The sequence below is a fragment of the Podarcis liolepis genome, assembly GCF_965112155.1.
Source record: "Podarcis liolepis genome assembly, chromosome: 14".
NCBI classification, from domain to species: domain Eukaryota; kingdom Metazoa; phylum Chordata; class Lepidosauria; order Squamata; family Lacertidae; genus Podarcis; species Podarcis liolepis.
This window is the reverse complement of record NC_139569.1, coordinates 40,337,846-40,351,037: the sequence shown is the minus strand read 5'-3', so window position 1 is coordinate 40,351,037 and position 13,192 is coordinate 40,337,846. Positions and strand designations below refer to the sequence as shown.

Sequence of the window (13,192 nt, the reverse complement as noted above, 5' to 3'; positions counted from 1 at the left end):
GGGGGACAAAGTGTCCCAAACAGGCCCTCTACAAACCTTGTGAATGTGAAGCTCTCCAGGTTGGGTGGTTTCCACATTGCCACCAGCCTCAGCTGCAAGATCGACAATCACAGAGCCATCCTTCATGGACTCCACCATATTCTTAGTAATCAGGGTAGGAGCTTTTTTACCTGTTGCAATTTGCAAGAAAAGAAACGAATTATGGGAATTCTCATCAGTTTTAATACAGCGCATAGCATTTTTTAAAAAAGCCTGAGCTGGTACCAACAAAACCACATACAATAAAGCAATAATGGAATGATTTGGTTTGATACCATTTCTGCCTGTTCCTGCATTTTATAGGGGTGGAGTTAGTGTGAAGATCAAGGGTGGGCTCTGTACATTTGCACTTGGTTTCGAGGTCACAACTCACATAACCCTCCTGTCCTGACCCTTAATAGTCTCACACATGCATGAAAAGAGGATTCATCTGTAGTTCTTGCAGCCTGAGCTTTTCCTGGTCCCATATTTTCCTCAGAAGTTTGCTAAGGCACTTTATGCTGCTATGTTTTTATGGACCCTGGGTGAAAACCTAGAGGCTGAGAGGGAGGGTGTGTCAGAAGGAAAACCAATTGGTATTGATCTCTATATATTAGTAACTTTGTATAAATGTAACCTTTTTATACATACAGTGGTGCCTCGCAAGACGAAATTAATTCGTTCCGCAAGTCTCTTCGTCTTGAGAGTTTTTCGTCTTGCGATGCACGGTTTCCCATAGGAATGCATTGAAAATCAATTAATGCGTTCCTAGGGAAACCGCCTTCAGACCAGGTCCGGGGACAGTCTGTCCCCGGACCTCTTCTGAAGGCTGGGGGGGGGACAAGGGCTTTTCTTCCCACCCCCAGCATTTTAAAAAACCCCGGGACAGCGGAGGACTTCTCCGCTGTCCGGGGCAATTTAAAAGCCCCTGGGAAGGCAGGCAGGGGGGACAAAGACTTTCGCCCCCCGCCCGCCTTCAGAAGGTGTTCCCGCCCCGCCGCCCGGCTTCGGAGCAGCGTTCCGAAGCCGGGCGGCAGGGGCAGGTGTTCCCGCCCCACCGCCCGGCTTTGGAGGAGGTCCGAGGACAGTGGGGAAGACGCGCTGCGCTTCCCCGCTGTCCCGGATATTTCCCTATGGGCTGTCGTCTTGCGAAGCAAGCCCATAGGGAAATTCGTCTTGCGAAGCGCCTCCAAAACGGAAAACCCTTTCGTCTAGCGGGTTTTCCATCTTGCGAGGCGTTCGTCTTGCGAGGTACCACTGTATGTAACTATGTATTTTTGTAAATTTTTTGTTTAAGTTGTCTGTTGTTGTTTCGTTTTTCTGTACACCACTGAAATATATTTTTAATAAATGAAGCGGTATAGAAATTAAATAATCATCATCACCATCAATGTACCCTCCTCTGAGATATTTTGGTTGAGGGCAGGCTGAAACAAATGAATAATGATAATAATAAAACATGGATCATTTTTATTGTAAGGCCTAATACTGAAATATTAGGTGCAGGAATTTGGGACCTCTTCTATCGTTTTGAAATGCCTTTTTCTGCTTCCTCTTTCCTCAGTGCCTCTTGTTCCTGTTGTCAATTACCTGGGATAAATTACCTGGGTACCATGTACAGTGGTACCTTGGTTCTCAAACGCCCTGGTACTCAAACAACCTGGAACCCAAACACTGCAAACTTGGAAGTAAGTGTTCTGGTTTGCAAACCTTTTTCGGAAGCCGAACGTGCTCCATTTTGAGTGTTACGCTCCTGATTTGAGGTGCCACACTTCCGTTTTGAGTTTTATGCTGAGATCTGTCTGTTTTTGCTATTTATTTTGTGTTTTTGTTTTCGCAGCTCTTTCTTTCGTGACTGTGCGGAACTGAGTTCAGCTACTGATTGATTGATTGATTGCGTGACTGCAATACATTGTATATTGCTTTCATTTTATGGATCAATGGTCTCATTAGATAGTAAAAAATCATGTTAAATTGCTGTTTTAGGGTTTTTTTAAAAAGTCCGGAACGGGTTAATCCATTTTGCATTACGGTTCTTTCTTTCTTTCTTTCTTTCTTTCTTTCTTTCTTTCTTTCTTTCTTTCTTTCTTTCTTTCTTTCTTTCTTTTAATAAATGAATTTTATTAGTATTTTCCACACAACAATACACAACACACAAAAATCAACATTCGAAAACTAAAAAAGACAACAAAAACAAAACAAAAAATTGCATTACTTTCTGTGGGAAAGCGCGCCTTGGTTTTGAAACGCTTTGGTTTTGGAACGGACTTCCGGAACGGATTAAGTTTGAGAACCAAGGTACCACTGTAATACAAAAACACCCAAGTTCTTCACACATAATCTGATGGAGTGGTAGCTATCTTGTATCACATGCCCACCCATCAAGTATGATGCAATTCACAAAGAATTCAGAGGAGGAATGTTGGGCATAGGAAGCTGTCTTATCTTGAGTCAGACCACTGGTCCATCTAGCTCAATATTGTCTGCACTGATTGACTGTGGCCCTTCAGGTTATCAGGCAGGGAGTCCTTCTCAGTCCCCCATGGAGATGCAAAGGGTTGGACCAGGGACCTTCAGCATGCAAACTGGGAAGCTCTACAACGGAGCTACAGCCCCTCCTCTTGGCTGCCTCCTTGGTGACAGGCTCTGCAGGCTCCTAATTAAGAGCACACTCTGCCAAGGGCATCTGGAATCGTTATAAAGTTGTACAGTACCTGGAATAAGGGCAGTGCTAATAACAATGTCCACCTCTTTGCACTGTTTGGCAAACAAGGCCAATTCTGCCTCGATAAATTCCTTGGACATCTCTTTCGCATACCCTCCGACGCCTTCTCCCGCTTCAGCAATGCTCACTTCTAACGTTTCCGCGCCAAGAGATTTGAACTGCTCCAGAGCTGGAGGCCTGCAGGCAAAGTGGGGAGAATTTCACAGGCACTGCAGAGTCAGATCTTTTCCAAGCCACAGGTAAAAAGGTAAAGGGACCCCTGACCATTAGGTCCAGTCGTGGCCGACTCTGGGGTTGCGGCGCTCATCTCGCTTTATTGGCCGCGGGAGCCGGCGTACAGCTTCCAGGTCATGTAGCCGGCATGACTAAGCCACTTCTGGCGAATCAGAGCAGCGCACGGAAATGCCGTTTACCTTCCCGCCGGAGCGGTACCTATTTATCTACTTGCACTCTGACGTGCTCTCGAACTGCTAGGTTGGCAGGAGCAGGGACTGAACAACGGGAGCTCACCCCATTGTGGGGATTTGAACCGCCAACCTTCTGATCAACAAGTCCTAGGCTCTGTGGTTTAACCCACAGCGCCACCCGCATCCCAAAGCCACAGGTAGCTAACCTAATATGCACTAAAAACAGGTAGCTGTCCATGCCAATGCAGAGTGTCCTTCAAGGAAGAACTCCAAAGTCCATATTTGGGCAATACCAACCAAATGTGGTAAGCTGACAAGTTCTCTAGAACTTACACCCAGGGCCGTCTTAAGCATATCTGGAGTCATGGTGCAAAGATCCCTCCGGAGCCCCACTCCCCGATCCCTGAAGTTGTCCAAGCCTCTGCGGGGATCGCTTTCCTCCCGCGGAGGCTTGGGAAGGAAGCTGCATGCCCCCCAGCCATATGGTTGATGAGGCACAGCTGGCGGACTTGCAGGAGGGAAAGGTGTGCTGGTCCCATGGGTTACCCGAGAGGCAAGGTCCAAGTCCGGTCCATGGTCAAAGGTGCAATGTGGAGGCAGTCTGTAGTAGCTGAAGTTGGGTGCAGGGCAGGGAGTCGGGCGAAGTCAGGAACAGGAATGCAAGCAGGGAGCCAGGGCGGGTCAGGAGCTCAGGCAGGAAAGCAGGACAGGGTTCAGGCAGGAACTAGCGACCAACAATGTTGCTCCCGCAACTTGGGACTGGGGCTGGCCAGCTTTTATCTGTCCCAAGGCATAGGGCGGCCCCGATCCTCTGGTGACTCGCCTCCCCTGGCCTGGAGGCGAGCACTCCTCCTGCGGGAACTTAGTTCCCTCCGCCTCTCTGCCCTGAGCCTCTGCAGCTCAGGAGAGGCTGGAGGGTTACCGGACCCAGAGTCAACCTCAGCCTCCCCTGACGGGGCTGAGAGTGGAGCACCTGCAGACAATGGGTCCTCCATCCCCTCAGGAGCCAGAGCAGACTCAGCTGATGCCTGCACCTGAGGACCCAGCACAGGTGAGGATCCTTCAGGCTCATGCCCCAGTCCCGGCTCAGCTGGTTCTGGAGGTGGGGAATCCTGTGCAGGCTAGGATCCCTCAGGTTCAGCATCCAAATCCAAATCCCAGGCCATCACAGAAAGGGGAGGCCGCTGGCAAAGCCGTGCACCTCCCCCACTCACTGGGGCGCCCCTGAGAGGCTGGAGCCCTGAACCAACGCACCAGTAAACCCACTGGGAAAGAGGGCTCTGCTCACACCCTGCTTTGTGTAACATCTTGCCAGATGAAGAGTTCTGGAAGATCTCAAAAGCTTGCCACATTTTTGCAACCCAACCATGGATTTCAGAGTTTCATCTTTGCTTTTTATTAAATCAAGCTCAGTTACTGGTTTATTTGCAAAGAGATGTAGGTACACTGGCAAGACCACAGGCTGCAAGCAGGAAAGGAATATCTGCACACCGTAAGCAATTTTTAAAGACCCTGCGTTTCTGTAAGAATCACAACAGCTTACGGTCTGAGGATCTGAGTTACTATAACACCGGTCCTGAAAGACCTACATTGGCTCCCAGTACGTTTCTGAGCACAATCCAAAGTGTTGGTGCTGACCTTTAAAGCCCTAAATGGCCTCGGCCCAGTATACCTGAAGGAGCGTCTCCACCCCCATCATTCAGCCCGGACACTGAGGTCCAGCTCCAAGGGCCTTCTGGTGGTTCCCTCACTGCGAGAAGCCAAGTTACAAGGAACCAGGCAGAGGGCCTTCTCAGTAGTGGCACCCGCCCTATGGAACGCCCTCCCACCAGATGTCAAGGCAATAAGCAACTATCTGACTTTTAGAAGACATCTGAAGGCAGCCCTTTTTAGGGAAGTTTTCAATGTCTGATGTTTTATTGTGTTTTTAATATTCTGTTGGGAGCTGCCCAGAGTGGCTGGGGAAACCCAGCCAGATGGGCGGTGTATAAATAGCAATTATTATTATTATTATTATTATTATTATTATTATTATTATTATTATTACTACTATTACTATACCTGGTATCAAATCCCCTAACAATGGCTCCCATGGATTTAGCTGCTCCGGCTGCAGCTAAGCCAGCTACACCACCACCAATGATTAATATCTAGAAAGGAAAACGACAGCAATAAATAGCAACAAAGATGCACTACTGGAACAAAGCACACATCACTTAAGCAGGATAAAATGGTTTAGAATAAAGGAAGAAAGTGATGGCCCAAATCTTCCTCTATGGAATATTTGGAAATGAGACCATGAGCAAACATACTGTCTGCTTATTAGTCTCAAGCCTCACTGCAAACTTTTACAAGACAGAAAACCATGGCGTGATAACTAATCCAGGATTGGAATCAAAGTTCAGCATGGTTGGGTTAGGGTCAAGGGTCCACACTCCAGAAGGGGACCCATTGACAAGGGCCCCCCAGCAGCTGCTTCTCCTCTTCACCACTGCAACCTGCTTGTTCACTTGCCTTTTGCTCTGGCTTAGGCAACAGTGGTGGTGCAACCATAGATGCTTGCCAGCTCGCTCATTGGCCTAGCAAGAAAGCAGGTAGGGTTGGAAGGATCTGTCAATTACGGTCCTCTCAATTTCTCATTAAATTGAGCTATCCACATTTCTGCAGCGATTTCTGATTTTTTATTTTCAAACCCTCATGAAAATTCATCAAGGGAACACCTCAAACAGGAAATTTGTAGGATACAAACTCCTATAAAATTTATTAGATATGCAATCATGAACGAAAGTCAAGAAATCAGTGGCTGTTAAACAAAGGAGCAAGATCAGAACTGTTGTAATTGGATTAATCAAGACTATGGAAGGAGAAAGGAATAAAAACTTTGCACCCTGAAATCCAGCACACAGGAAGTCACCTAAAATTGTTTAATTTGGTATTGGAATAATTGGCTTTTTAAATTGTATTGTAATTTGGTATTGTGATAATGTGGCTTTTATTGGATTATTGCAATTTAAAATTAATAAATAATATTATATATATAAAAATAAAATTCACCAAGAGAATGCCTCCTAATGAAGACATTCTTTGTACATAGTTTTGCCGAATGTACCTATTTTTGCAAGCAATTCCCCCCACAATTCAATGCATTTTTGTATGTTATTTCACCAACACGTTCATTTTGATGCACTTTCCCCCCTAATATAGGCATTATTGTCAACATTGCCTGGTTGATGAACTGCATCACAAAATTCACATGAGTGTGGGTTTCAAAGGGTGGCCATGGTTCCTTTCTCAAATTGTTTGGGGAGGTGAGTTTCATAGATTTGCCTTTAAATGCAAACTGAATTGAATTGAGGTTGAGCGTTTTCAGGTTGCATCCCGCAGCGACCAAGAAGTACCGGAAAGGGTTACTTCTGGGCAAAATGACATCACACACATGCGCAGAAACAGTGAATTGTGACCCGCAAACACGCAGACGCAGGTTGTGTTCTGCTCAGGTTGCGAACAGGGCTCCGGAACGGATCCCGTTCGCAACCAGAGATACCACTGTACTGTTCGCACCTTTGCCGGGGGAACTTTTCCAGCTGCGGTAATTTGCCCGGTAAAAAATCTTCCAAAATGATTGGCTGCCAGGACTACAGCCTTGTACCTAGAGAGAAAGAAAGAGAGAGAAAGAGAGAGAGAAGAAAGAAAATGGTGAAAATATTTCTTGGCTCTTCAGTAGGCTTTGTGAATAAATTGCAACAGACTTAACAAATATACAGAAAGCAACCAAAAGGAGAATTAATAAAAGCCACCCAAGAAAACAAACAGCTGCTCGAGAGCATCTCCAAGATATAAATTGTCTAAGTGAAAAAATACATTTGACTGTCATAACAAATTATATCAGCGCCGGTTACATGCTTTCAAGTGCCCAACAAAGGAATATTGCTGTGGAGGGAACCATGAATACTTTGGGAGAGACACCTGGTGGAGAGTGAAATGTTTTATTATCACCCCGTATCAGGGTCGGATTTAGGTTTGATGAGGCCCTAAGCTACTGAAGGTAATGGGGCCCTTTATATGTCCATCTGTCCATTGTCAACAACAAATAGCCACTGTAACCCACAAATAGTACCTCAGGTTAAGAACTTTGCTTCACGATGAGAACAGAAATCACGCAATGGCAGCGCGGCAGCAGCGGGAGGCCCCATTACCTAAAGTGGTACCTCAGGTTAAGAACAGTTTCAGGTTAAGAACGGACCTCCAGAACGAATTAAGTTCTTAACTCGAGGTACCACTGTACAGTAAATGGACAAAAGTACAAAGATTCACGAAATGTTCAGGGGTATGCGTACCCCTGCGCCCCCCCCCGAAAAAAAGCACTGGGCATGTCTAAGGTTTATTAGGGGTGCATAACTTCCAAAGAATTGGAGCTATTCTGGGTTCACTCTAGTTCTCTGAAGAAGAAAACAAGAGGTTTAGGTTATTTCTTTCTTTTTAAAGCAATGGGGTTTTGTTTTGTTTTTGCAGGGGGGGGGGGTTCATTTTGAAAGTATGTTAAGGAAATCCACATCCGTGGATGCTACCCAACCTAATGCTTCCAACATAAACGTTCCTTGGAAAGTCGCAGCAATGTTTGCCTTATTTTTCACTTCACGCAGGGTTTACATTATCGCTGATTAACAAGGGAATCCCTCTGTTGTATATGCAAAGAGGAATAATTGCATCCATGCCTGCATTCACTCTGCCTACAAGATGATCCAACAGGAGGTCGACTCACAGACAGCTGTCAGAGCACACAGGGACCCCTCGAAATCATTGTGCATACTCAATCTCCCTTGGTTGTGTGCTAGCTCCATTGACCCCAAATTAGGATTGTTGGGCTACTGAGATGCTAGCAGGGACGCCTGCATGCTTTATGCCATACAACACCAAAGCCGTTTTGCAGGTCAAAGGAGCTACTGGCACGATCTCACCTGCACTGTGGTGCTACCACTGAAGATTGAAGGAGGATGGAACAGATAAAGAGGACTCCAGTACACAAATGTTGATGTGTCAATACATCTGTATTTAAGGAAGAGGTGCAGAATTGACTCTGTCCAGCAGGCTGCCATCTTTAGTTATGTCAATAGCAGCAAAAGGGATGCTTGAGCAGCCTCAGGACTGCAGGGCTTGGGAAGGGAAACTTAACGCTTTCTCATTTCACCCCTCAGAAGCTACCAGTTGCGTTTCAAGCATCCCATTGATGCTAAGAGGAGTTTTCCTTGAAATGCAATTCACTTCTTTGGATAGACTATTTTGCAGGGGACTACATCCGTGTTAAGTTCCTATTTAAGATACAGTGGTACCTCAGGTTACATACACTTCAAGTTACATACGCTTCAGGTTACAGACTCCGCTAACCCAGAAATATTACCTCGGGTTAAGAACTTTGCTTCAGGATGAGAACAGAAATCGTGCTCCGGCAGTGTGGCAGCAGCAGGAGCCCCCACTAGCTAAAGTGGTGCTTCAGGTTAAGAACAGTTTCAGGTTAAGAACAGACCTCCAGAACAAATTAAGTATTTAACCCGAGCTATCACTGTATCGGGTTATTCATTTTGTAAGACCAGAGCAAGAGGCTGTTTGTTGATGAACATACAACTGGACAGGAAAATGAAAGCAACCACTAGGAAAAGCTAAATGAGTCTTAGCTCCAGCCCATAATAACTTTGGGGAGAGCCTTCTCAGTGGCAACTCCCAGACTTTAGAATTCCCTCCCTAGAGAGCTAGACTGGCTTTCTCCTTTCTTGTTCCGACAGGCGTTTGGGAACTGACTGCTTTTAACAAAAGGGCTGGTGCCACACTGTTTTCATTGTAATTATTGGTATGCTTTTAATATATGTTCTATATGTATATTGTTTTAATTCTGTCAGTGTTTGATTGTTTTTAATTGTTGTATTGTTTTTTCCTGTTTTTTCTCTGCAGTTCTTCTTTTTCTCTGTAAGTTTCCTTGAATCCCATCAGGGAAAAGGGTGTGTATTAATAAATATATCATAATAACAGCAATAATAACTGGCCACAGTGTATAACTCTTATCGTTACCCATTACTACAGTCAGGAAGAGAAGGAGTTAACCTTTTCCTCTCCTCTTCTCAGATTCTGAGGCTACAGAGGCTTTTCTTTGGGCAGCTATTTGCACGACAAAAACCATGCAGGTTATTGGCATTCACACGATTCCTGTCACGTCTAGTTTGGACTCTTTTTTGCCCTTCTTGGGTGTTTTGTGCAAAGGAGGACAGCATGCAGCTCTGTTCAAGCAATCTTTGGGCTTGGCAAATGGCAAAAGTTGCCATCTTATGCCAGAAAAGGAACATCAAACGAGCCGTCCCCGCGGCACGTCGAGCGCCATCATTGCTTTCCAGAAAACCATTGTATAAGCAATACATTGAATATATCAAGGCACTGTTTTCTCAGGAGATTGCATCCAGGTAAGCAGGTCCAGAATATGCTACTGACACCTAATTTGTCTTCTAGAAGTGCTCAAAAACAAAGCTGTTCTGGAACCAATTGCAGAAACAGCTGCAGCCCCAGAAATATGTGGCAACCCTTACTCTGCTATTAACACAACAAAAGCAGAGCCTGTGAAAGAACAGGCTGATAAACTTCAGCTGATAAACTTGAAAGTCAATCCAAATTGCCTCCAGATCAGATTTTACATCCAAGGTGTTTTTGAATGGCCGGGTAGTAGCAGCGACTCAGTCCTAGCCACATTCATTCAGAAGCAAGTCCCATATTTCCAACTAAGTATGCTTGAGTTTGAAGCCCTTCACATCACATTGACTGTACTATGAGCCAAAACCTTTGGGGCCAGTCATTGCCATTCAGGAATAAACACATTTTGAATCAATTCACGTTTGGAACTGATTTCAAAGCTGCTGGAATTTTCTCTTTCTTTCAACCCAACAAACTGGTTTAAATGCTACACCAATTATGTACACATGTTGCATCTTGAAATGGTTCAGAATTAAAGCCGCTTCATCTCACTCGGACTCATTTTGGTCAAGACACCAAGGCAGACTTGCCATTGCTGTATTCAGAGAAAACTCTTGCGTCTTTTAAGAGCCGTGCATCTGGGAGATGTTAAGTCAGGTGTAATCTCTGCAGCTACAGGGCTATTACACACTCTTTACGCTGTGGTTTAAATCTGACAACACTATTTTTCCAGGCTGTTTTCCTAAACACTTACTTGCTTCCTAAGTGCTGGCATCTAATAACATCCCACATACTTTCCTTCTGCCCAAATGAGGTGTCATAAATGGCCACTGAAGAGGCCCAAAATTATAATGTCTCCCAGAACAGAAGACAGAGAGGTTAAGTGTCATTAGCGTCCCCACACAACACACTTAATATCTCCTAGAAGATTCTACACATCTTCTCTATATTCACGTATAATAGGGCATGTTGGACCTGCAACACACAGTTGCTGTATATTCTCCCCATCTAAGACAGGAGTCCTCAAACTTTCTATCTCCAGGGTCAATTTGAGAAGGCTGATCATTACTGAAGGCCCACAGTCACCAAACAGTGATCGATAGAAGCCGAGTTTGTCTTAATCAACTAGCAGCTACTGACTTCACTTTCTACTGATACCTAATTCATCTTTGGAATTTGCTAAATTGTTTGCCATAGTACGTAGCTCATATTTCCTCAAGACATTTATTCTGGAAGTAGTGTGAATCACACTCCACATTTAGGACAAAATTTGCTGATCCAGAAGCCCTAAGAGAAGAAGGCCTTTTCATTTATGTTTTCTGCTTCTCATGCCAACATTCCTCTCAAAATGTATTTACTCATCCCCTGTAGTTTCTTCTCCCATTATCCTTTCACATGCAACTTATGCTATATTCTCTGCTCCCAACTGCTAGTTTCTTTCAACTCACCTTCTTCCCATAACACCTCTCCTCTCTTATGTGTATTATCATCATCATCATCATCACCATTCTATATTAAATACTATAATATAATAATAAAACCACTGAATTAATTGACTTTTGGTTACTTTAGGCACCTCCTTCCCCTACACAGACATGTTGACTCAATTGCCATCATATTTTGTAACAAGTTCTTGTCAGGCAGTTTTGGGTTTCCTTGTTTTTTTTGTTTCTTAAAAAGACGTTACCGTATTTTTCGCTCTATAACACGCACCTGACCATAACACGCACATCGTTTTTAGAGGAGGAAAACAAGGGAAAAAATATTCTGAATGAAACAGTGGACGTATCAGTTTTGTGATTCATGCTGTGGCCACAGGCATGTGATCTGATGGTGAATTTGGGGTGACCCAATGCAAAAATCCTGAGAATCCCTGTGGATCCATGCTTTGTAACCACGTTTTTGCACCATTGCAGCCCCAGGCAACAGTGGGTGCGTGATTTTGGGGGGGGCAGGCTGTAGCCATGGACATGCTATGTGCTCTGATGGTGAATTTGGGGTGACCCAATGCAAAAATCCTGAGAATCCCTGTGGATCCATGCTTTGTAACCACGTTTTTGCACCATTGCAGCCCCAGGCAACAGTGGGTGCGTGATTTTTTTTTGGGGGGGGACAGGCTGTAGCCATGGACATGCTATGTGCTCTGATGGTGAATTTTGGCTGACCCAATGCAAAGATCCTGAGGATCCCTGTGGATCCATGCTTTGTAACCACGTTTTTGCACCATTGCAGCCCCAGGCAACAATGGGTGTGTGATTTTTTTTGGGGGGGGGACAGGCTGTAGCCATGGACATGCTGTGTGCTCTGATGGTGAATTTGGGGTGACCCAATGCAAAGATCCTGAGGATCCATGTGGATCCATGCTTTGTAACCACATTTTACGTGGGGAGGGAAGGAAAAACACAGAAGGCTAAGAATGCAGGAGAGGGCTATAACGTGAGGAAAGGAAGGCAAAAGTTTCCCCCCCCCACCCACACAAGCCAGCCACTGTTTAAGGATTTCATCCTTTTAAATGGAAATAAGCATATTTGAATGCTGTGTGTCTCCAAAAACAAAAAGCAGGAAGTCAAATCAGAATTTTAAGCCGAACCTGTAATCTCTCTTCCCTTCACAAACATTGTTCCCTCCGGAGCAGGGACAGGATAGAGCGAGGGACGCTCTGCTTTCCCCTCTACTTGCCTGGAGGGGAGGGGCTTTCCCTGCTCTTTGTTCGGACGCTCTGCTCTCCTCTCTACTTGCCTGGAGGGGAGGGGCTTTCCCTGCTCTTTGTTCCGTTTGAGCAAACACAGCAACGAAACAGAGCAGGGTGGGCAGTAAGACCCTGAGGCAGAATGCAGGGAAGCAACAGCTTTCTCTCTCACGGAGCTCCCTTCTCCCTGAAGCGCGGTTTGATTTTTGCCTTATTTTTCGGCTACAGGGACCACACATTCGCTGCATAACACGCACAGACATTTCCCCTTCCTTTTTAGGAGAAAAAATCTGCGTGTTATAGAGCGAAAAATACGGTATTTGTTATATATTCTTCTGTGTACCAAGGAAATCCCTTGAGTATGAGGAAACCACTTCCTTATTTTGGTGTGGTCCTGTTTTGCTTCCTAACTCAAGTGCTCAGCCACTTGAATTTGTTGTTAAAAGGAACGATGATGGTAATCCCCAGGTTGCAATTTGGAGGTCATCCCTATCCCTTTAAGGAGCCCCATTCCCAGTGCAGTTTAATCAACACTTCTGGTATCAAACTGAAACAAAGCCAGGCACACATGGTTTACAGCCACCATTGAGTTATGGGGTAGAATGACTCCTGCTAAGTCAGTCATGGCCTACCATCCAAACATGGCTTTTTAATATACCGAAAAAGGTGGTTTTCTTAGTTCTGTTTCTCTGCTCCTTCATGCTCCTCAGCCTCCTGGAGCAAACAGGGCTCTTGGTTTGCCCAGCAGCAGCTAGGAGGAAATAGTTGCAGTGGGTAGAAAAAGCAGTAGCTGCTGCAAAACTATAGTCTCATCTGTAAAGGTAAAGGGACCCCTGACCATTAGGTCCAGTCGCAGACAACTCTGGGGTTGCGGCGCTCATCTTGCTTTATTGGCCGAGG

General features: G+C 45.2%; 1 protein-coding gene across 3 annotated transcripts in view; it reads right to left on the bottom strand.

Annotated features, from left to right (window-relative positions):
- LOC310693470 (NAD(P) transhydrogenase, mitochondrial-like) overlaps positions 1-13,192 on the bottom strand; it is a 963,907-nt gene that overhangs the window by 930,565 nt on the left and 20,150 nt on the right. For all 3 annotated transcript variants that reach the window (XR_014519180.1, XM_083475646.1, XM_083475647.1), the window contains 4 exons: positions 6,712-6,799; positions 5,212-5,300; positions 2,733-2,920; positions 37-170 (listed from right to left, as the gene is read on the bottom strand). Coding sequence is in view for 2 of the 3 variants with exons in the window: in XM_083475646.1 (XP_083331772.1) it covers positions 37-170; positions 2,733-2,920; positions 5,212-5,300; positions 6,712-6,799 (499 nt within the window). In the remaining variant the exon portion in view is untranslated. The remainder of the gene's footprint in view (positions 1-36; positions 171-2,732; positions 2,921-5,211; positions 5,301-6,711; positions 6,800-13,192) is intronic.